Source organism: Hyalella azteca, unplaced genomic scaffold (assembly GCF_000764305.2).
Source record: "Hyalella azteca isolate HAZT.00-mixed unplaced genomic scaffold, Hazt_2.0.2 contig11721, whole genome shotgun sequence".
Taxonomy (NCBI): Eukaryota; Metazoa; Arthropoda; class Malacostraca; order Amphipoda; family Hyalellidae; genus Hyalella; species Hyalella azteca.
Genome location: NW_025941707.1, coordinates 6,387 through 31,616, shown reverse-complemented (window position 1 = coordinate 31,616; position 25,230 = coordinate 6,387). Strand labels below are relative to the sequence as shown.

The window sequence follows — 25,230 nt, the reverse complement described above, 5'->3', positions numbered from 1 at the left end:
TCGTGTTTCACTGCCTCGAAGACTGATACACGGTGCACCGGCTGACTCCGCAGCGTTGCAGGATTGAATGTCTGCCTGCATGGACGCTGTCTCAGACTGTATGCGCTCTAACCGGCTCCAGCTTAATGCATCAAAAACCGACTTTATTTGGTTTGCGGTTGCTCGGCGCTCCGGCCAACCCTGTTCGCGTGGGCAACGAGTTCGTCATGCCTGCGTCCGCAGTTCGTAACCTGGCCATTCCGTTGGACTCGGAACTTTTGTAGTGACTCGAATTTATTTCTCGCACTAAGCTGAACCACAGTGATTCTTTCAACGAGGATCGCCTTACTCGCATTGATCCTTACTAGTATTCCTCTTGAATGTCATAATTAATTTTATCAAACCTTCAAACTCGTGATCATCAACCTTTGTAACTATATGTAACTTTATTACCTTGAACTCGCTTACTTATTTCTTCGGATTTCATACATTCCAATATTAAATAATGATAAAAACATTCAGTCAATAAATCTCATCAATTCTCGAGCATGAATTACACGCGTGTAATTTCTTCTTAAATCAATAAAATTCAGTAAACGACAAAATAAATTTTATGTTTGGATCGTACCAGCAAATATTGTGAATTTTGTTTAGAACGCCAGTGGGGAACCATTTGCCAATCGCAAGTTAAGAGTCTTTTTCTGGACGCCGTCGTGGGGTGAACATCAGCTAAGCCCGGCTAAGGGGTAAGATGCCAAGTTTCCACTAGAATCCAATTCCAGTAATGAAATGAAACATTTCAGCATAACTGTCATAAATAAATACTAATTGTGTTCTCTGTATTCTTTTGATATCGTTATTCCATTGTGTTCATGTCATATCGATTAAAACGGGTGCGGGTACAGGTGTTGGTCGGTCGGCGTCTTCGTTCTTCAACTCCAATAAACTATCCGAGCTTCACAGTCTATACTCCAACGTGTTCAATTAACCTAATAGGAAGAGGAACGGTTGCTATCGCTTCAAAATCAGAGGAAAAATAACGGTTGCTATAACTTCAAAATCTCAATACACAACCCCTCAAGCACACCCTTCCTCTAAAGTCTAAACTTTCACTGAATAGTCACATTGCCAAAGTCACCACCGCTTGCTTTGGCGCTCTGCGACGAATAAGGTGCTTGTACACGGGGATAGTGCAGACGGCTAGTAAATCTGGCTAGTGTCGGTCGCTTGGTGACTATCCAGCTAGTAAGCCTGTACACATGAGGAGAGTATAAGGTGCCGCTATCTTCTCGTTCGCGCCCGCCAGTGAGTCGTTAGAAGCCGTTTGACTAATAAGGTCTTCTTTCCGTTTCAAAATACTCGTTTCTCTCTTCATTTTGTTGGAGTAACCATCATGGAAAACATACTTTAATTCATATTTTTGGAATATTTCAAAGAATAATTGAATATCGTATGGAATCCACTTTGTTAGATTCCTCTTAGAAACATTATCGTTCAAACAAGCCATGATTCACGTGACCCAAGATACTTCACAGGAGCGGCACAGATACTCTCACCGTGGCAGCATCAGCGCTACTAGCCACTTCTCCAGCCAAGATATCAACACATCGTTGTCTTTCTCGGCCGCGCCTCGGGCACTTGCCGGCGCATGCCTCTGAAGCGGCTGAACCCCTATACACGAGGCTACACTGAAACAAATCGGTGCGTTAGTTGCAGACATCTCCACTAGCTAAACGCTCAATGTAGCAAAACGAATCATTCCGAAACTTCGTTCGCTGTTTTCTCAACAGTTCGTTCGCCGTTTTCTCTAATTTTCGCTCATCCACAGACAGCCACTGCTGCTATAGGCTGATGACAACATCATGGCAGGACCAATAATGAAAGCCAAAAATATACATGCAAGTTCGAATTTAATAGTTAACAAAAGTTGATAATAGCTTAAATCAACTTAATAATAGTGATAATATAACTAGTTGAATATGTCATGCAATAGTGATTAAACAGACGTACGACATTTACATGCTTTATAGTTTTCATCGTTGGTGTTTTGTTTCCTCGAATACAGAGGCGGTTTAGAAGTCATATTGGTTATGAAACATACCGCAGTTCGATTACAGTCTGTGTTACTGGTGAGCCAGGTAAAAGATCATTGACAGTTAATTCAAACTTATTCATTATTTCTAATAATGTATATGAAAAGTGTGACAAAAGATTAACCTGGAGCTTATATCATAGACATGATTTTAGCAAAATAAGTTACATAACAATTCTATTTCTACCTATCCCAAATAAAGTCAAGTATTAATTATTGGCGGTGCAAGGAATGCTTAAACACCAACACCTCGTACACCGTCTATCAATTTTTCATGCTACCAGTAATGCAACCCTGCGATAGCACGCGACCTGCAAGTTGTGATAGCAGATGATGGAGATTCTAAACATTCCGCAAGTTTAATTATTCTTCTCGAAAGATTAACAGAAATAAATGATATCTAGAAAATATAGGCACATGAGTGCCTTTTCAGCCATGATGTAGAAAGTTAGGTTAAATGGCTTATTTTAATTTGCAATGCATGCGTTCTACGTGGTCAAGTGGACTAAGGCTTCGCGCGGTCTGCTGCAACGAGCCCGGGTTCGAATCCTGCTACGGTCGGCTATGGTTCTTCCAGCGGAGAATCGGAGGTAAGTGAATTTATAGGGTTGCAAATAATATGTCTATATATAATAATGCAGCTAATTGGAATAATATGCTCATATAATGTAACTGTCACGATAAAACAAGTATACCTAAATCCGGTCATATCTCAACATGAAGGGACACGTTCAGAGAGCTGCGTTGTGAAGAGCCATGTAGGATTTTCAATAAATATTTCATTTTATACAGCAATCGATGCCATGTATTTTCTTCGGAGTTACCCCGTAATATCACGGAGGGCGCCTTAAAATCCTAGGCTATATATTGCATACGAATTATTACATTTGTATTGTTGAGTAATTAATTTGAATTTAAATTTATCTCAAACTCTAACAATTTTAGCATTTGAGACATAGCTATAGTGGACGCGATACTCATATTGTGGTATTCTAATAAAATGATGTACTTCCGGCAGTCTTTCTTTCATCCTATGCGCTATTGCCGCCGCTATATCATATTTGGTGTTCTCCGTCACAATACTGCATGCATAGAAGCGTCGGTGGTAAGTTCACTGAGGTTTTCTCTTTCTCACTGAGCGCTAAAAGTAGCTTTTAATTACGCGCTCCGGCTGGCTGAGGGGTGTTTTAGACGCCTTCGGCAACTCGTTTTGGGACAAGCCGGGATAGTCACTTTGGTGCGTAGTGTCTACGCACCGATTTGTTTCAGTGTAGTAGCGTGGACAGTTCAAGCGCCGGATGAACTAGCGGCTAGTACTATCCCTGTGTACAGGCACCTATACGTAGCATCAGCCGCTGTCTTTCTAGGCCGGTTATTGAGGCCCTTGCAGTGGCGCTCGTTCTGACCAGATTGGTGTTGGAGACTAGTCAATAAATAAGCATTCTCTGACCCCGAACACTTGGCCAATGATCGCAAATAAACAAATAAAGGATGAATAAAAACAGAAGAATAAAGAACTATAATAATAAATGAACGATAAATACAAGAAAACAAAATACAAAACTATAAACCGTGCGTCTTTCTAACCCTTGGCTATTAATTCCTAGCCATGTCCTAGGGTCGGAGCCCCGCTGAAAAAACACAAATAAAAACAAATTAAGGACTTGAATTAACGCAACCTAACAAATGAATATAGCACACATAAATAATAAACAACATAAATAACAATACACAATATCACGAGAAAGGCCACCACTATATCAACACTGAAGATGAACACGATAAACAATGCAAGCACTAACCTCTGTGGTGGATCACTTAGCAATGACAAGTTACATGACGGATCTACACGAGGTGACGTAATAGTTGACTCAAAAGCAAAATGACAAAACCCGTAGCCTAACTATCTATGAAATTATATCTAAAGGCGGTCCCCAACATTGGACTATGGTAATGACACACTTAATGGACTTCCCACCACAGCACTTAATAAATTGCAATCCGTAACCAGATAACAGGCGACAATTTTTTTATTATTACTTATTTGTTCACACTTTTCTATTTCCCTAGCCACGACAATCCATAAACAACACACACATGATCGTCAACAGCGGACCTCGGCGTACCATCTACACGTCTGTCTATTTTCGGCGACTGAGCGTTCCCGGTCGCAGCCGCCAGAACCGGGAACAGTCTGCCAGCTTCCGTAACTTTGGCTCCTTCGTTGCAGGGGTTTCGTCCATGGTTGAATTAGTATAAGGTTGACCCATCAAAAGCCCATTTTTGCGGATGTAGTTCGTTGTTCGCCTGTGACGTCACTGATCTCAGTGACGCCACGGGCATTAACCAATCGCCTAAATGCAATCAAACCAGTCAACCAATCCGTCATGGGAATGACGGGATTGTTTACGTTTCTCGATCTCAGTGACGTAACAAGAAAGCTGAACTGAAAGACGGAACTTCTCGTGGGTCAACCTTATATAGTTCAGCCATGGTTTCGTCGACGTCTTTACACGGAACTATTCCGTAGAGCCCATGAATGAAGTGCTTATTCATCATCACCTACAAGGGGCAGAAGGCCTCAATTGTCCAGCCCGCTGAAGCTGGCTCGAAGGAAGCAGCGTTAGTATCTTAAAGAGACGAAGTGACAAGGAGGGACAGGTGAAAAGCAACAGATACTAAGACACTCGAACAAGAGGTTGCTTACACGGGACGTCGGCCGCCGGCACGAGAGATGATTAGTATAGGAATTCATAAAGGATCTCAAAATCGGGAATATACGTATAACCGTTAAAGATTGATTGAAGCCGACGGTTAGAAATTCAAACGAGGCGGGTCTACGACGCCTCGCGCGGGTAGCGAACGGGGCTATATAAGGAGCGAGGTAGAAGCAGAGGGAGCCTAGTCGGTATCTACCAGCGAGCGGAGAGGAAGTCGTGCTGTGTGTAAGACTTTTCGTGAGTGCAGTCGTCGTGTGTGACTTACGGTTGAGTTACAAATTTGGCGTCGTGGCACGAGCCTGGGAAGACCACCACGCGTGCAAGATGTTTAAGTTCTACAAATTAACTGCGACGAATCAAGACCCGCGACGCATCAAGACGAACATCCAGACTTCACCGACGGAAGCCATACGCGAGCCTGGTTACGCGAACTCCTGCAGATTTCCTTCGAAGCCGTCTTCTACAAACTGCCTGCGGATTTAGCGTTTCATACGACGAAGAAATCTTGATCCACCAAGGATATTCTCCCCGCCGCCGGGCAGCCTCATATCTCCAATAAGCCTAGGGGAGACGTCTTCAGTGAACCTCGCCAGAACGCATCGTCCAGAGCCAAGGGTGATAAGCTTCGCGGCCAGGCCACCTTCGAATTCGCCAAGGGATTTTCTTCTCCGAAATCCGGTGATGTACCAATGTGGAAATTAGTGTCTATAAAGCTACTTGGAAATTAGCGTCTATATAGCTACTTGGAAATTAGCGTCTACATAGCTACTTGGAAATTAGCGTCTGTATAGCTACCTGAATTATTGTGTTGGGCTAAATTAGCGTCTATATTAGCGTTGGGCTAAATTAGCGTCTGTATAGCTACTTGAATTATTGTGTTGGGTTCTCAGCAAGTAGACTTTTGACCTCGTCATTTTCACCGTGCCCAGCTCTGTATCAAGATAGGATTTTTTAAGTATAGAAGTGTTGAGGTAACATATGTGTTTTAAAATTGTCCTTTTGTCAATTCGTCGTTGACTCTTAGGAGAACCCCATCGCGCCCTTTGTACCACTCAGAGCAGGGTAGGAAACCAACCTGACAGTTAACTTGAGTTAAATAAATAAGAACTTTGAGGCTGGGAAAGATACGTTGTTTTGAATACGGTTTCTGAAGGTAAGAAACGACAAATAAATACTCTCGCTATATTAGATTCCGAGTAAGAATAGTTCCCGTCATTCATTCACTACGATAAGAGAACTCACAGCTTAATCAGAGAGACAGAGAAGGGAAATGTACGGAATCCTACCTACATAATAATTTGACCCCACAACTGAGACCTGCAGTCAGACACCACGAGCTCAGCGGTGGGGCGCTCAGGAACAATCCCCTGCATGGGAGCGCGAAATGGGACGCCTGTCGGAGACCACCACTGCCGTGCTTCGAATGGACTATCATGATCCCTTCCCTGAAGAACGTAGCCTACAACACATCTTGACTGTAACATTATCAGTCGCACGCCACCAGACAGATCACATCAATTGAATTAGATCAATCAGCCCACAGGAAAATAAGCCTGGCGTCGTATGGCCCAGCGTCGTCTGCCAACACGCGAAAAATTTTTACACCACCCGGGCGGAGCGCGCCGGAGCCGTCCGTATCTGTCCCGTGTGTCGAATCTGCCCACGGTCGAACGGCCACGCGTCGTACGACGATAAATTTTGGAACAGAACTATGCTATCTGAAACCTAACCCCGGATGTTGAGCTAAAAGTGACGGTCTGGTGGTGCACGGCAGGATGCATGCAGTTCCACTGGCGACGTGGGCTGGTTGGTCGCAGTCCGTTGTCCGCAAGTTACAGTTCGAGCTAAAGTCAGGGTATGAAGTGATGATTCGATGCAACGTTCAGTGGTGCATAACCATTACTCTCTGGGCTATTCGCTTCAGAATGTGGTGGCGTGAAGCTCCTAATATTCAAAGCAAGTTGATGTCACGGGCTGGTTACTGACGGATGGCTTAATCCGCGGCTGATTGGTGGTCATCTGGAAATATGCTAGGCGTTCCTTTCAAGGCTGATTGGTGCACAAATTTAGTGGTGCACGGCTGCGTACCCCGCGAAATCCCATAGAACTTCTGACGAGCACGGACACGCGTCAGAGCTTGCTATTAATCTTTTGTGTGACGTGCCCTCGAAGTTTGTTTGAACAAAACGCCACAATAAATGCTTCATAAAATAATGATAATAATAATAAAAGCGTTCAGGTAAGAGCAGTAATACGTATATTCGTATTGCGAAGGATTTGAATACACGATTTTCGTTCCGTTTTTTTTACTAAAATCGGTTTCTGTAAACAAAACAACATATAAAGGTAAAAATTGGTTACATAAAATTTGTATTTGCACATAAGGTATTACCGAGAAGTAAAATCACTTATTTCGAAAATGGAACTCGATAAAAGTCAAGTATACATGGCCACATGTATCTTCAGAATTAAAATACACGTACCAAACATTTCCTTCGGTTCACTTTAGAGCCAACACATAAACTGAAACTCTAGATGTTTACAAGCTGAATTAAAGTAAAATGTCGGTGACACGCATGCTTCAGGCGAACGAAATATACAAGATAAGTGCATTTGAGAACCAGGAATTTAACAAGCAGAATTATCTATTATTTACTTCGTAAACTTGCTGCCGAATACCCCGAATTAAAAAGAAATAGATGGAGCGTGTCACCAAGAAGCGATGCAACTGATACAAGAAAGCGTAGCAGAAAGCAGACTTTACAAACACCGATAAGAAAGTTTGCTAGACCAATCCAATGAAACTTGAATGCAAAGTTCAGCTCACGGACAATTTTTTAGCCGCAATTCGTGTTTAGAAGTTTTTAGAACCGATTGAGTTCTAAAAAAGTTCACGGTCTGCAGAAAAGCTTTTTTCTGCAGACCAATAGCGGCGCGAATTTCCATGAACTTTCAAGAACTTGGTGCTAGAAGGAAGAACCAAGAGTTTCGTCATGACGATAATGAACATCTTGTCAAGAACCAGCCACTCAGGCGTAGTTGGCCCAAAAGCAAAGTACTTTGACTTTTGTCTGTTTTGTCATTCGGCCACTTGATATTTTGGCTCCTTGAATGACTCAAATCTTAAAAGGCTAGACAAAAGAAAGGCAGGTAATGAAAAAAGATCAAACCCTCTAGGTATGTAGTTTTTTGAAGACATAAAGAGAGAATTATTCGCAAAAGGTTAGTTTACTGTTTTTGAATACTAGGTTTTTTTTAGAACATGTCAGTTTTTAGCGCATTTTCTCATTTATGGAAGAAATACACTATTGTGCTCGCCATGTCCGTCTGTCTGTCTGTCCGTCCATCTGTCCGTGACTTCAAGTTTTCGTCGACGCGAAAATGCGCTCTCTGTCACTCACTGCAGTGAGTACTGAGTTATATATTTTTTTTAATTTAGCTTCCAAGTTGAAAAGCAACTAGCAATACAATCCCGTATATTTTTGAGCACTTACAGTAGTAGAGGCCTAAAGGGTTGGTACAGATTCCAAAGTGATAAGTCTAATTATTCAATAATTATGAGGAAGAAACTGAAAATGTTTTTTTACAAGCTTGCACTATTTAAGTTTTGAGAAACAAGAAAACAACCAGGAACTGGGTTGATTGTTTCAATAATATGTTTTCCTTTAATTTATGGTCTTTGAGACTTTGACAAAGATGTATCACTGTTAATAATAGTGATACATCAAGTTAATCATGCATCATACTTTTACTCCATGTTTAAAAAATTAAAATTATTGGATTAAAAGTTATGGCAAATGTAATAATAGAAGTTGATCCTCCATCTACAGTATCAAATTTTTAATGATCAACATAAATTATAAAGACTTTGAAGATAAGCATGAATGATAGAATTGAAAAAAGTAATACAACCAATATTACCAATTTTGCCCGGGTTTTCTGAATAGAACCTAGTGTTTTTCAATAAAACCCGGGTGGGTTGGGCAACCCTGTAATGAACATATCGCAATCAAGATGAAGAGAAAATTACTTGAATGCGGTCGTTTTGGAAACCAATCTATGTCGAATAGAAATTAACAATGTTCTCATCTGACATATTCTTCCCTACCGGAAGATTTTTTGATCGTCCTAGATCTTTGTTACAAAATCAAACGAAAGAGTTCACGCTCTTGAATTTAGTGAAAGCGATCCAAAATGAAAGTAATGCAAAGTCGAGTCAATATGTTGCATGACAATGAACCATGCATGTAGCAAGATTTTCTGATGGTTAAAACATTTAAACGGATTAGAAAAAATTGTTCGAACCTTTGTGGTAAAGATCCGTAGGAGCTTAAATCTAAAGAAACCAGAACGTTGCAGAAGCATGAATGTCGAAGATTATACACAAGCATGAATTTACAAGATTATAGGCAAGTAGTATGGATATAGATCTACTTCTCGCGGAAAGAAAAAGACATTTCCGTCTCGTAATAGCAAGAGATCCTAACAGTAACAAAATCAGTTTCACAGTAACTTCCTTCTTTCCGCAGGGAAATTGGCTCCACAATTTTTCATCACATCAGCTTATAATCGCTTAAAACATCAGCTTAGAATCGTTAAGAATGGAATCGTATGAAGATAGAAGTATTATGAATCATAATTTAAGGTCATGCTAAAATAAAAAGAATTCCAGCGTTTAAATATGTATGAGAGAAGGAATCGTCGATCAATAAACTCAAACACAAATATTCGACGATTAAAATCGATTCCGTTATGAATGCGCACAAACAACGTTTGCTTCCTACTCCTATAGCGGAATACGAGAAAAATACTAACATTAAGAAAATTCAACTTAGATATGATAATTTATTAACGCTGAACAGTAAAATTGGAATTAAATGGAAAATAAAAAGCGCTAGGCAAGAATAGGTACCAGGCAGGAATATGTACTAGGCAGGAATAGGTACTAGGCAAGAATAGGTACCAGGCAGGAATAGGTACTGGGCAGGAATAGGTACTGGGCAAGAATAGGTACTGGGCAAGAATAGGTACTGGGCAGGAATAGGTACTGGGCAGGAATAGGTACTAGGCAAGAATAGGTACTGGGCAGAAATAGGTACCAGGCAGGAATAGGTACCAGGCAGGAATAGGTACCAGGCAGGAATGGCAAGAATAGGTACTAGGCAAGAATAGGTACTGGGCAGGAATAGGTACTGGCAGGAATAGGTTCAAGGCAAGAATAGGTACTGGGCAGGAATAGGTACTGGCAGGAATAGGTACTGGGCAGGAATAGGTACTAGGCAAGAATAGGTACCAGGCAGGAATAGGTACCAGGCAAGAATAGTACTAGGCTGGAATAGGTACTAGGCAAAAATAGGTACTGTGCAGGAATAGGTACTAGGGAAGAATAGGGACTAGGCAGGAATAGGTACTGGGCAGGAATAGGCACAAGACAAGAATAGGTACTAGGCAGGAATAGGTTCCAGGCAGGAATAGGTACTGGGCAGGAATAGGTTCAAGGCAAGAATAGGTACTGGGCAGGAATAGGTACTGGGCAGGAATAGGTACTGGCAGGAATAGGTTCCAGGCAGGAATAGGTACTGGGCAGGAATAGGTACCAGGCAGGAATAGGTCCTAGGCAAGAATAGGTACTGGGCAGGAATAGGCACTAGGCAAGAATAGGTACCAGGCAGGAATAGGTACTAGGCAAGAATAGGTACTGGGCAGGAATAGGTACCAGGCAGGAATAGGCACTAGGCAAGTCACATGGGGACGTGTGTGGGGGCGAGTTTAGCTACCGTTTAGATGTTTGCCGTGCATCGCATGTGAGACATATTGAACATTCACAAATATTACAAAAAATAAATCTTTCTCTTTCGATTGGTGTATAAATAATCCATTTTGGATTAAATGTAGATATTTGGATTACCTTTATCTGCGTCACCTGCAGATAAAGTGGCACGCAGGTTCCTGTTTCGCCGTGCGCGTTCGCACGGCAAGAGTAGAGTTAGTTATTTATCTTTAACGGTCGCCCAGTGATGAAAATACCGGAAGTAAAAGAAGAGTAAAAAAAACAGAACTCGACTAAAAAATTCTGTGCACCTAAAATTGGAGAAGAGATTAAGAATATTCAAGGACCGACCAACGGAATATTGACTACTCAATCCTAGTTAAATTCAAATGCTTAGAACTCTATTTTTACGAGGAATATGCAGAACAAACGCGGAAACCCCAGTCTTGGGCCGATAACAGTCGTGTATACGCCCATACTCCTGTCCTTATCAACCAGGGGCCATATTTTCATAACTCGCTAAGTGAACGTAAGTACTTACGCTCTATTTTCTTGTCTATGATTGGTGGATTTGGCTTGAAAGACCGTCAATGATTGGCGGATGAACTTACGATCTTTTAACATTTTTTGAAAGTATAAGCCCAATGAATCTGCGCTGGCCGTCTCCGTCAAGTACGTAGTGATGGATAGATTCAAACAGCTGTGCCAAGTTGTGACGCCATCGTGTCGTGACGTGGGCAGGCTCAGGGTAGGTCAGCGAGTGGCCATAAAGCTGGCACCGTCAGTGCCAAGGTTGATAGAGTGCCTGCTGCCGTCCTCCTTGACGTTGGCGCGAGAACCAAGTTCTCGCTCGGAAAGGCACGGGCATTATAAAAGCATTATATCTATCTATATTATATCTATCTATATCTATTATATCTATCTCGGGCATTATATCTAATGTAAAGAAAACGAGAAGCCAAAATGCAAGAGGATCGTTTCTTTATATATATACGTTAACGTTACTGACATTGTTTCGCTCATAAGTTCAGTTGACATTACACCAAGTTGAGCTTTAAGACAAGCGTGACCATTGCAACAATGAGATGGTGTACTGTGTCAAAGCATGCAACACTTTATGAAATTAAAAATGAAATTCACACAAATCAAAGGTATACATTGGAAGTTACAACATAAGTAAACAAAACCGATTGAAAGTAAAGCATAGGATACATTTATAATAAATCAATCATGTATACAAATTTTTATATAATTATCACAATCTTTATAAATCACTAAATCATTCATATATAAAAATTTCTACATATTATCACAATTTTTATAAATCACTACACACTCTTATAAATATAGATCTTTACGACGAAATGTGGAAATGTCGTCCAGTTGTAAATACCTCGTGGTGCTTCTCACAACGTTTCGAGGAACGTATGACAACCATAGAAACTGTCTTGTTGTTTACCGTTACCTTTACGGGAAATTTTTTGCAGTGCAACCAAATGATAGCTTTCGTTAGGTCGCACGAAAGGAATACAGAACAAAAATAGGTCGGGTGTAGTAGTTTTTATAACCGAGAGCAGAGAAAGCGCCACCTCTGGGTGATCTTCAATCTCGGCCTTTGGTAAGGGGAAATTACCCAAATGGTCACTCTCGCCGGTACGTACAAGGTTTCAGTGCTGACATTTCTACAAGGCTCATGAAGATATCGTTGTCCAATAACGCATTTATAATTTGAGATTAGCGCCTATCGATACTAGGTGGTAATCATTGATACGAGCACGTTACTCAAGATAACAAATATATCGAGCAAGGTCGTTTCTTTATTCTGGCGTATCAGTTTCAATGAAGTTCGTGGACGCCTTAGAGGGACTTTTGAATAATTTTATTATTGAGTCGTATTTCATTCGACCTCATGGTTTGGATTTCTCTTGCTAAGGATTCAGTAATCATCTTAATTTTATTTAGGTTTCTATCGGTAGCAACCCCAAAAAGGCTTTGCAGAATTTCACCACCGAAGTCTAACAATCCTCTTTTATAGCGTTGCACAGGTTGCGTAGAGTTTGTGAGAATTGCGATTCAATGAAGTAATTGATCTTAAGGATCAGTTTCGTTGTTTCCTAGGAACGGAAAGTTCATCCTTCGAAAAATTTCTTTGTCTAAGGCACTCAAGTCAGTTACGACATATAGGCAAGTTTTTCCTAACCAACAAGTTTTTCAGAGGAAGGCAAGTTTTTTCACAGGAAGTTTTTACAAAAGACATTTGGGCTGAGTTGAGTTCGAACGCGTAATCGCGCGCGCTACTCACCACTCCATTAGTTACATGTTACCAAGTCTATCATTGACGCTATGAGACACCTATGGCTTTTGCCTTCAATTTCAACGAACGACAGTTTGTAATGGTTGTAGATGCTCGACGACCAGACCGGTGTAAGGTATCGGATTATTGGTCCTCGCACAGCCAACACACCCATCGTTCGTAGCTTTCAAACCAGTGCAAACACTTTGCAATTAACGCGAATAATGATCTATCAATTCATTTTTAAACAAAAATTTGTAATTATTGTTATAAAATGGTCATTTTATAAGTTCAAAATAGCCTCACGCAAAAAATATTTTATGTACATTCATGGCAGTAGCTTTGTTAAAGGCGTCTTAATTGTAGCTTTCAAACGAGTGCAAGCACCTATAGCAATTAACGAGAATAACGATCTATAAATACAGATTTAATTTAAAGTAATCTTTGTACATATTGCTAAAAAATGTTCATTTTATATACTTTTGAAATTGATTTACGCAAAAACTAGAGCACGCACATACATGCTGTTTGCTGCGTTAGTCGCGCATTTTCAGCAGCTACAAAATGAGGTAATTAAACAGGAAAGCCAAAATTTTCGATTTTAGACAGAGACGCTCCCCTTAATATCGACTCAATAAAAGTTGCTCAGATTTAGGTGCTGTGTGGTGCTTTGTAAATAATATCGTGAAGAAATGACTTCTTTTACAATCGATTATCATATCAAGATAGTAACTATAGGGACACACTATAATTCATAATATTATTATGAGGCAACTTTTTACGTGATCGTACTATTTTCGTTGTATCGATTGTACGTCGGTAATAAATTTTAGCATAGCATATTAAAAATGGCCGTTTGTTTACATTTTAAAATGGCGCATTCAAAGTCTAGGCAAACGTTGTGTAGACATTCGAATTTTAAAATACAGCAAGCGCGATGTTGTTGCATAAACTGTGTGGCAAGACATGCTTAAAATTAACATTGTAAGAACGCTTTAAATTGATATATATATAATTATACTTGGTTCACAATTAAATTGGCAAGAATAAGTGGATAAATATTTGCAACAAGCGATAATACAGTGGATAAAATAACGTGACAACATTCACACTTCGTGGAGCTTCAGCTCAATCGGTCTTCATCTTATTTGTAAACATGCTTCTGTAGTTGGCATTGCTGGTGTTGCCCATGTTGGAGGACATGTTGCCCGCGTCACCAGTGAGCGAGACATTCCCGTTGTTGGCATCGCGATTCTGGCAGGAAAAATGAAGATGGAGTGATAAATTTTCTGGGAAGGTGCATGTTGTGGGCCAGCAATGCCCCTATTTCACAAGTAATGCATATTCCTTTACGTGGACCAGCATGCTAGACGTTATTTGTAGCATATTTCATCAAGTGCTAAAGGCCATAAGAGCCGCGAGTCCACACTTTACAACCACTGCTTAAAAAACAACCTACGGCCAGAGTGGCCGTGTGGCATCTATATCAACGAGATACGACAGCTATGTAGAAAAAGCAACAGTGAAGAGAGACGCTTGCGGAACAGCTGCAGTACGGCCACTTGAATTAAACCTGTCAACACTTCAAAAATATAAGTCCATCATGACCATACCAACGTAAACAGACCTATATTTCATTGGCTGCGAAGCGGTGGTGAGACGGGGTAAGTGATAAGATTAGGTCATATTGGATTTGTATTTGTAAAGTCAAGTATGGTTCCTTTCTGGTCGTGGTGCTGGTAAGACATGCGTCGCTCCGCGTGAAATTTATTGCCGCGGGACTGATTTTTACGTCTGTTTTTGAGTTTTGAGCAGTTAGTGCTATTCTCAAATCTGAGCTAACGTGTTATGAATACAATGAAGTGATCGTGGTAGATCAGGGAACTCATTAAGCCACTAAAAGTGTGTAAGTCAGTTGGAAGTATTCAGGCCAGGCTAATACTTCCAAATTTCGTAAATATCGTAATTTTTGGAAAAAAATAATCGGATTAGCTAGATTAAATCTAACTCAGCAAACAACATTCAAGTTGAAAATCAAAATAGTCTCTATTCGGTAAAGAAGTGAATCAGCGATAGTAAAGTGTGATAGGCACAAATAATTAGATATTTAAAGAAAATACAGTGAATGCATTGGTGACTCAAGTGTGCAGGAAGTGTGCATTCGAGCCCAGGCCTGAAATAAATTTTATAACTTCTATCCGGTCGCCAGTCCGCCGCCAGCCGCGGCCAAAATTCCTTACGCTGGAACCTAACGAGAAGATATAGTATAGCTACGGCTAGACTACCGAGAAATAGAAAAACCTTCCGAACTAACTATCTATTGAAATAGTGAATCTTGAAAAACAGAACTAGTGCAACTAGATAAACAAATTAGAAAAAATGCGGCATTAGGGCAAAATGTGTTGTGATTGAGCCCACTAAGGGTAGTTCATGTGCAATCTGCCGTAAGTCTTGCAAAGCACCATTAGCCGTTCAATGCAACAAATGTCGTTTGTTTATACACCTTCAGTTTACAGCGCTTCCGCTTCACGTTCTCGTGAGGCTTGACCAGATCATAGTTTCATATGAATGCGAACACTGCGTTATGAGAGAATTCGGAAATAAATACAACGTGAGTAAAACAAAGCTTCAGTCAGCCATGAATGTTCGGCAAACAGACATATCCAGTGCGGCCTCCTCCATTTCCCCCCTACCAGCCTTACCCCCTCCCCCTCCCATTCCTACTCCACCTCCCCTCTCAGTCCCACCCCCACAATTACTTCTGACCCCACTCTCCCCCTTGCTCGAACCCCCCATTCCCACATTGCTCCCAACCCTACCATGAACCCTCTGGATTTGGAGATCGGTTTGCCATCATCTTTTCCAACCTTACCCTCCTCCCAAGAAGCCTATGTACCCTCAGGCAGACCACGAGTTAAATAAATATATATAAAATATATTTAAAAAAAAAACAAGTTTTTCTGGTTTTTACAAAACTAAAAATAATGAAATAAAACAAATAAAAAACTGTTAAAGAACCACGTTCACTTAACGGACAAAAAAGAAAAAACATTTACTCTTACATAACATTTAATTTATGTAAAATGTTATGTCTAATCTTATGTAAGAGTAAATGTTTTTCTTTTTTGTCCGTTGAGAAAACGTGTTTTTTAACAATTTTTTATTTGTTTTATTTCATTATTTTTAGTTTTGTAAAAACCAGAAAAACGTGGTTTTTTTAAATATTTTTATATTTATTTATTTTTTACTTTTTAGTTAGCAGTTTTAGCAATTGAAATCAATTTCCAGGGTTGGCAAGTGTAGATGTTCGAGAAAAAACTTAATTCCAAACCGTTAATTTTTATTTATTTATTTTTTTAAATATTTTTTAGAATTTTTTTAATTATTATTTTTGATGATCAAATTTTGAATTGTTAGGCAGCATAAGCATGCATGCCAAATTTAAAGTTTCTAGGATGTTCAAAAGAGCTCTAAATTAAGGTCTGAATTTTTGATGAAAGACAGACACGAAACGAAGTCAAGAAAAACGTGGTAAAAAGGGGTTTGCTGGGACACCTTCAAAAGAAATGTGAATACGGGAAAAATGGTGAAGGATGCACATTCTCACACCCTAGAATCTGTTATAAATTCTTTGATTATGGAAGCGGTCATCCCAGAGGGTGCAAAAAGGTAAAGATTGCCCCCTTCTATCATCCGGCGCTGTGCTGAAGTATCATGAACAGAGAGGACTGCACGAGAGAAAACTGTCGTTTCCACCACATCAAATTAAGAAAACAAAGTGGAGAAAACGGCAGTAGAGCGAGAACCAGTGTTATGCTCTCACAGCAAATGGCGATGCCCACCGCACTGCCTGCCCCTCGCGCTCAGGGAACACAGAGCAACGCTGAGAGAAACACCGTTGGAAGGAGCGGTGATGTACGAGGTGGAAATGAACGGAGTCAATGGAGAAGGACAGACAACTTAGCTAATCCACTGAGTAGCCGATGCGTTCGGGGCAGACAAGCACGTGAGGAGCAAGAGGTTACCCTCAGTGCTTTTTTAGACCTGAAGGACCAAATGCAATACCAATTGGAAATGATGCAACTCCAGAGAAAGGAGCTGCTAGATCAGGGACGCCTGGCAGATCGGTGTCGCTGCAGGTAAGAACACCAAGAAGGGAAGAGTCTGGCATCCTGCTGGCCAATATCTAGGGGCTCTTCCCACAAGGAGCGCGCCACAAGATAGGCGTGCTGAAAGAGATGGCCGACGAGGGTGGGATCTTTATGATTGCACTAACGGAGTCGCACCTAAGGAAGGATATCCTGGATGCAGAAATTTCAATGGAAGGATTTCAACATTATCGTGCGGACCGAATTGGAGGGAGGAAGAAGGGAGGCGTAATTGTTTACCTTTCGAACTCCCTCGCAAGAAGCGCGGTGGAATTGAGATCGGAATCTGGAAACTCTGATGGATTTGTTAAACACGTACTACTCCACATAAAGAAACTTGACCTCTGCGTAGCCATAGTCTATAGGCCACCTGCTTGCCCATCGGAAAATTTCAACAAAACCCTGGAGGAAATAGAAACCAGGGTGGCTGGACTGGGATAACCAGCCCCCAGCCTGATAATGGGAGATATTTCAATCTCCCACGTATCCGATGGACAAGTCTGGGCGACGTAGAGGTTGGTGACCGCGACAGAAGTCAAGAAGCCAAACTAGTGAAGTTTGCTGCGGAACACTGGCGCAGTCACCAGGTACGGTACGGTTGCCGACAAGGGAACGAAATATCCTCGATCTCTTCTTTACTGATAATGAAAGAATGGTGGTTGAGGTTCGGGTTGAAGAAACCTCACTGTCAGACCACCGACTGGTGAGGATGAATATGACAATTGGAACTGATACCCAGACCAGGGATATACCCCAAAATGGACTGGCAGGACTTAACTTTCACCATCGAAGAACGGATTGGGAGCCTGGGAGGCAATATGGAATGAACTTGACGAAACTGACTGGAGAGAAGAGTTTCACGATATGAATGCAGAAGAAATTTACACAAAACTTTGTGATGAATTAGCACAGGTAGGTGTGCGTCATACCCCGAGAAAAACGGGATTCAAAGTCCGCAGCATTCAGGGAGACCGACGCATCCTTATAAGAAAACGCACACGTTTGAATAAACAAATAGCTGAACCCACTAGTGACCTGAGGAGACAGAGACTAGTAGATTTGCACAATGAAATTGAACTCGGGTTGCAGGACTCGCATAGGATAGAAGAACAAGCTGCCGAGGAACGAGTAGAGAACTATTTTTTCAAATACGCCCAGTCAAAGGCTAAAATAAAGACGCCAGTGGGCCCGCTGAAGGATAACGATGTCCTTGTCGGAGTTGACCCCCGCTACTAAAGGGAGGAGAATGAAATCGAAGTTCTCCAGGAACTGCCAGGAGGAAGAGGGTAGGAGAACATTGAGTTTGGGCCAGAAAATATGGAAATAAGTATCAAAGAATTGGCGAGGTTCTCAGCACCAGGACCGGATGGAATTCCGGCAGTGCTGTTGAAGAAGTGTGTTGGAGCACTGAAGGCTCCGCTCCGCTCACAATGCTCTGGAAAGCCTCGATGATGGAGGGAATTATTCCTGAGGGCCTAAAAGCAGGTCTGATAACGCCAATCCGCAAAGGAGGTGCGAGGGACAGACCCCAAAATTACAGACCTGTGTCCTTGACCTCACATGTGATCAAGGTTTTTGAGAAGGTAGTGGTCAGGAGGCTTGTCCGGTATATGGAAGAGGCTGACCTGTATAATAACGGACAACATGGTTTCCGGCGTAATCGTTCCTGTTTGTCGCAGTTACTGGAGCACCATCACCGTCTAGTGGCCCAGCTGGAAGAGGGAGCTGGCGTGGACGTAGTATACCTGTACTTTGCTAAAGCTTCTGACAAAGTTGACCATGGGGTGCTCTTAAGAAAGCTGAGGCTGTTGGGGGTAGGAGGAAGCCTGTTGAGGTGAATCCACAACTTCCTTACAGATAGGGTACAAGCTTCTCTCGAAATCGAGAGAAGCGAGGGTGAAAAGCGGAGTTCCGCAGGGCTCCGTGCTTGGTCCGATCCTCCTCCTCATAAACATTGCCTATATAGACTCGGAACTCACCCACGCATCTACATCGTCATTTGCGGACGATACAAGAGAAGCACGTGAGGATTCCCGCTGATGAAGATCACAGATGACCTAGACTGCGAGAGGTTACAGGATGATCTATCGTCAATCTACGATTGGGCCCTAGTGAACAATATGCAGTTCAACGGCACCAAGTTCGAAGTAATGAGATACAGAGTCCGAACAGAGATCGGGATGCCACATCGCTACTTGGCATCAGATGGCACAGAAATTGAGAAGTAACTAGTTCGAGATCTCGGAGTGTTTATGAGTATTGAAGCCAAGTTCGATGCCCATATCGAAGAAATAGTCGCGCGCAGCCGGCAACGGATTGGGTGGATATGGCGGACATTTCGAACGAGAGAAGCCGCATCAATGATTACACTCTTCAGAGCTCTTGTGCTCCCCAATCTTGAGTATTTCTATCAACTTTGGTCGCCACTGAAGGCGGGTGTGGTGCGGAAAATAGAAGCAGTGCAGCGGACCTTCACGTACAGGATCAGCGGCATGAGGGAGCTGAACCTGAACTACTGGGAAAGGCTGAAACACTTGGGACTGTACTCACTGGAGAGGAGAAGAGAAAGGTGTATCATACTGTACACTTGGAAGATAACCGGACTGGCTCCCAACTTTGAGAGTGAGACCTCCAGAATAGTGACACGTTACAATGAAAGGAGGGGGAGAACATGCAGGGTTCCCCCATTTAACAACCGAGCCGCGGCCTGAGTACAGACTCTTCGTGAGGGATCACTGTCCGTGGTAGGACCGAGGCTCTTTAATGCCTTGCCAAAAGCGCTGAGAGGAGGGGAGTTCATCCTTGAAACTTTCAAGAGACAACTGGACAATTGGTTGAGAAAGATTCCGGAATGTCCGGTAATAGGAAACTACCCTCAGCAAGTGACAAGCAACGGCATCTTGCACCAGCTGGCCCAAAAAAGGGCAAATATACGGAACACGTCCAACGTTACATCCGGGACCCGAGGGCGGGGTGACCTGCCAAGCGACGACTCGGAGACGGTGGACGACGAAGGCGGCGCATCAGCGTGACCGTGGACTACGAAGTCCTAAGCTCATCACAAGGTTAAGGTATAAAGTAAGTCAAGAATCGGTACGTTTATAGCGATTCAGTGTGGTTAGCTCCGAGGCGGAGGATAGCGATTGCATATTGATAGTGGGCCTTAGCTTCAAGGCTAGTTTAGAAATTAAATCAGAGGCCATTGGCTGCGCTCTCAAATCTGGTACCACAGCCATAGAGTTTATCTACATTTAAGATCCTACAAATACACCATGAATCATATCCCGGCCTCCTTGCCGATTCTGACCAGAAACTGGCGCACAGAGCTGGGATCGAACCCGCGCCTCTCTGCGCCAATCTTGATACTCTGAACTTTAAACACTGGGCCACCCTGCCCACCACAGAATAACTTTATGAATAGTTTAACTTATTTTTGTACGAAGAATATCAGATAGTAATTAGTCCATGGGCTAAAATTTGCTCAAGCTTTGTTAAAAAAAGTTTTGATAATTGAAAAAATAATTGAAAATGTCTCACATGAAGCATCTCACATGAAGTACTCAATTCAATGGGAAATATGATGACGCATCAACACTGGCGCAAGGTCAAGAGGAAAAATTTTTCGGGAAGGCACCGCACGAGAATGTATATTTCATCCCTTACAGATTAATCCCAATGCAGTTGCATGTGAACAGTCTAAAAAAACATGACCTCGTCATGCGACCTATGTTAAGTTTGCGACAGCAACTTTTTCATCGATGCAGATCCAGTCTACAGGTAAGAAATTGTAAGAGACCAGCAATCCTATGCGATGAACTGCTACATAAATATCTAACGGCGAAATTCACAAAGACTGAAATAAATGTTTGATGCAGGAAATTTGGCATCTTTATTAGAAGTGACGAGCTGAAGTTAGCAGTCACAATAAGCTTACGAAATACCTTGATAATATCAGGCGTTGCAGAAGTGTCTGTAAGCTGAGGAGAGACGGGAGGGTGGAGGGGCGACGTGAGGGGCGACTGTCCTCTGTCCAGGCCAACACTAGGAGTGCTCGAGCGACTTCCCTGTTATAAAATTTATCATTTTCTTTCACGTCTCACCAATGGTCAGGTGTCATCAAGACCAGCAAAGAGGAGGCTTCTGTTGTTCATCAGATTACCGGCATCGCCAATGGAGAAGTTGGGGCGAGGCTGAAGGGTGAACGTTTTTTGCGAAGGCAACACATAAGTTGGAGTTCCGGAATTCCCAGATCCCAGTTTGGCGTTGTTGCTGCTGGCTGGAAGACTCAATAGCTCGTCAGCTTTTCCTGAAACACAGATGTAGATGATTAGAACCATGTAACGTGTACTCAGTCATTCAGACTGGACTAAAATATATGCAAACGTACTATATCACACTAATCATTGTCAATATATGCAGCATTAAATTTTAAAATACAATTTTTACCTTATTTGGAGCATGCATTGAAAATCAACATGGAAATTCTACAATATATTGACAGCCTTCTGGTACATCTTTCTTTTGCTTCAGCTGTTTGTTTTCAGATTATCGTTCATTCTCAAGACTCACCAGTTGCTGACGCAGGAGTTTTCAGCAGCGATGAATGTCCAAACGGGTTGTCTGTTAGGGCTTTGATGAGGTTAGCAATGTTATTTTCTCCCAGCCCAGCCGCCACAGTGTTATTGTAGCCAAGAAGACCACCGCCACCGCCACCTCCAAGAGTTCCAGAAGAGCCAAAACCCCCACCAAGGGTTCCAAAACCTGATGGTTTATTGGCCGTGTTGTTGAAGCCGAACCCGCCCAACGTGTTGCTGCCGCTGTTGAATGTAGAGCCTGTGTTGAAGGTCTGTCCTCCAGCAGGTTTGTTTCGGTTGGCAGTGTTGCTAAACAAACCTCCTCCTCCCGTGTTGGTGTTCAGGTTGCCAAACAGACCACCACCACCACCGGTGCTTGTGCCTGTATTAAATGCTGTCCCTGTGTTGCCTGCGAAATTAAGCAAAATATTTGTTGACATTTCTTCAGTTAAAAGATTAGTGCTGATGAAATTCAGTGCGCTCTTTTAAGCTGGGAGCAGAAGACTGGAGAAACAAGAATTGAAACCACGAATTAAATGTTGCATTGCAATTAACCTAGAGCGATCAACTGGAAGAGAAATGTTCAATCATTGCTGTTATTTCACCCGATGGTATAGTTTTAATGGTAACTCACTAAAAGTTGAGGTGGTGCCGATAGCAAAGACTGCTTTGCTTTGATTGTTTGCAAACAAGCCGCCTCCCGAAGTGGCACTGGCGCCAAAAGGCGATGCCGTGTAGGTGGCCCAAAAAGCAGAGATGGCGCCTTTATTTAAGACTCCGTAGGCCGGAGTGGCAGCAGGCTTACTGCCGAACAAGCCTCCCTCAGCGGACGGCGAGGTAACGGCTCCAAATGCTGGTTTTGGTTGGCTGAACAAGCTTCCACTCTGATGAAATCAATCTCAAGAAAACTGAAGGCATTCAAATTGATACGCAGAGTATGTACAACAGACATGAATGTAGATTACTTGAATTTTTTATACAAAATATTACAATGAATAACATGCATGCACGCAATAATATAAAACTCACTTAGGCAATGCAACGCTTGTGTTTCCGCAAGTGAATAAGGCTGGTTTGTCAAGAGAAATCCAATGAAAGTACAAGCAGGTAAAGAAAACACAAGTCATAATAATCTCAAAGAGCTCAGCCTCAAGGTTCTTGCACTCGTGGTGTTAGATCATGAAAAATAATGAGACCAACCGGCTGAGACGTGGCATTCTGGCCGAAAGAAAAGCCAGTGCTGGTGGCCCCGAACCCAGTACTGGCTGGTTGCTGCTGTCCAAACAAACCACCACCGCTGGTGTTGTTGTTGCTCGGCATGAAGGAGAAGCCTGTAACACATCATCATTATTATTTGTAAAAGTCTGGCTGACAGAAAGAATTTAAATGTTGTCTACGAACACACGTAAGATTATTAGAACATACATATTAGTAAAAATATTCAAATAGGGGATGTTCATAAGTTTGATTTTGATTTATTTATTCATTCACACAGGAGCACACGTTTCAATGAAATATACAAGAGACGTGAAATTAAATAGCAAGGCTTCCAGGTGAATGCATGCCCATAAAAGCTAAAAAAGCTTCGCAGGCAACACAATAGGTACAAAACTCAATTCCAATGATAACAAGACGACGATTAGAACAAATAAAAAAAGAGGCAAAAAAAAAAAAATAAAAGAGGCAATATCAACATTACACTTAGTAAAACAGGGTACAACTACAAACATCTAGCCAAAATGCTTAAAACTTGCATTATAATCGAAATCAAATTAATACTGGTTAAGGATAAAATTACGGTACTTTATTTTTAAAATCATTTTAGAGCAACTTTGTTTGAACTCATCTGGCAATTCATTAAAATATTTGACTTAATTAAAAAAGGAGTTATGCCTCCAGACTTAAAAGGACCCGATTCAAAAGTACTAGTTGGCTCAATAGCCAAAAATGTTCTAAGTATAGCCTCCAAATCTGGATCTGATAATGAAAAATCTCATGGCATATAATTTGATGGAAAAGTGTCATGCTAGGAGATACGATTGTCAGCATCCAAGATATTGATTTAGGTATTGTTAATGAAGTTTTTGAGGGAACTGTTGGGTTATGGGAGCTGTTAACAGAGCTAAAGCCAGAAAACTACGAGATGCTGCATAATACCTTAGAATTTTAAGAGAGACTAAGCCTAATCTCGAGCCGGATTGGACAATAAAGTCAATAGAGGAGATAAATATTACAAATTCATCAGACCAATATAAAACAACACAGAAAGAAAAGGTCCGTCATGAAGTTGCTAGAATTAGAGCTGCAAGTCACACATCTTCTAGGGATCAAACCCCGGAACAAAGATCAGATACTGATTCAGATCTTGCAGGATCAGGACTAATAGTTAATAATAATACATTCTAAAGTTAATGACATTGTTGCAAGACATCACTTTTTATTTGGCTCTCTGAATGCTGGAAACACAGGAGTCTAATGAATTGCAAGCACTCACGCATGAACTTTATAAACGAAATTTATTAAATGACCATGTGAATAGAGTAGGTAATTCTGACTATTTAATACTATAATATTGAAAATAGCTGTGTTGTAAAGTGGAAAAGGGACTGAACTATGTTAAGCAACTATAGGCAGGATGTGACTTAACCGTAAAGTTAGGGAAGAAAACCGTGAGACCGAGGGTTTGTTTATAGTTTGGAATGGCAAGGGTATCAAAGGGAACCCTTGTGGAACTCGAAACTGTCGCGGCGTCACTTCGAAGGTATAGGCTAAAGTGTGGGCGACACCAGCGTATGGACCATCAAATTCGCGCCAAAGGTTGTTCTACTGAGATGACCGTCACGCAAGTACGGTCGGCAGTCTGCGGACGTCGTGACGACCGAGGCCATGTGGCCGTTGGGTTCGTCAATTTCGAACATTACCGGTCGTGAAATATCTAAACTTGGTCGTTGTAAAACAACCTACGGCCATACTGGCCGTGAGACATCTACGTATATCAGCGAGACACGGCGGCCATGAAGAAAAAGCGAACGCGAGGACGCGCAGCTAAAGCTGCGGTACGGCCCCCCGAAATACGGTTACGTGTACGCGAGGAAACACGCTATGATACCTATCTCTAAATTTATAGACGTATTTATTGCATTTAATTTTCTAGATACATTGAAGGTATAGGATAATAAGATAATGCTGTTTCTTAATCCCTTGGCGAATGCATGTTATTATACAGATAAACTATGTTAATGAGAAGTTTGAAACCATTATTGCGTTTCATAACTGCTATTAGGTATAGATCTTTGTTTCCTCCGCACCCTCGCTTGCGCATAGTGACAACAGCTAGGAAAGCTAGAGCGGTAGCACAATGTATCTTCAAAGAACAACGAGTAAATGTTGCGCGATGCAACGCGGTGGCCCAGAAGGAACTCCTAGTCTCGATCCCAGCACATTCGCGCAGTGGAAACGCGCACGCCAGTTTTGAGGCCCATCCATGAGGCTTATTAGTCTCAGGCCAGTCTCAATCCTTCAGGATCAGTCCCGTAGTGGAAAATGGGCTTTAGGCTACGGCCAGACTAAAAGCGTTCACGCGGATGCAGGCAGACGCTTTAAAAAGAGCGGCACCGCGCTGCGCGTATAGTGGCCACACTAGACTCTGGACCG

At 42.0% G+C, this 25,230-nt stretch overlaps 1 protein-coding gene across 1 annotated transcript; it reads right to left on the bottom strand.

The window, feature by feature from the left end:
* Positions 1-21,108: 21,108 nt before the first annotated feature.
* LOC108673118 (nucleoporin NUP145-like) lies at positions 21,109-24,494 on the bottom strand. Its single transcript, XM_018160901.1, has 5 exons — positions 24,404-24,494; positions 22,777-22,907; positions 22,211-22,460; positions 21,572-21,985; positions 21,109-21,308 (listed from the first exon to the last, which is right to left on the bottom strand). Exons 1-5 carry the CDS (start codon positions 24,492-24,494, stop codon positions 21,109-21,111), a joined length of 1,086 nt encoding a protein of 361 aa, XP_018016390.1.
* Between the last annotated feature and the right edge of the window lie 736 nt (positions 24,495-25,230).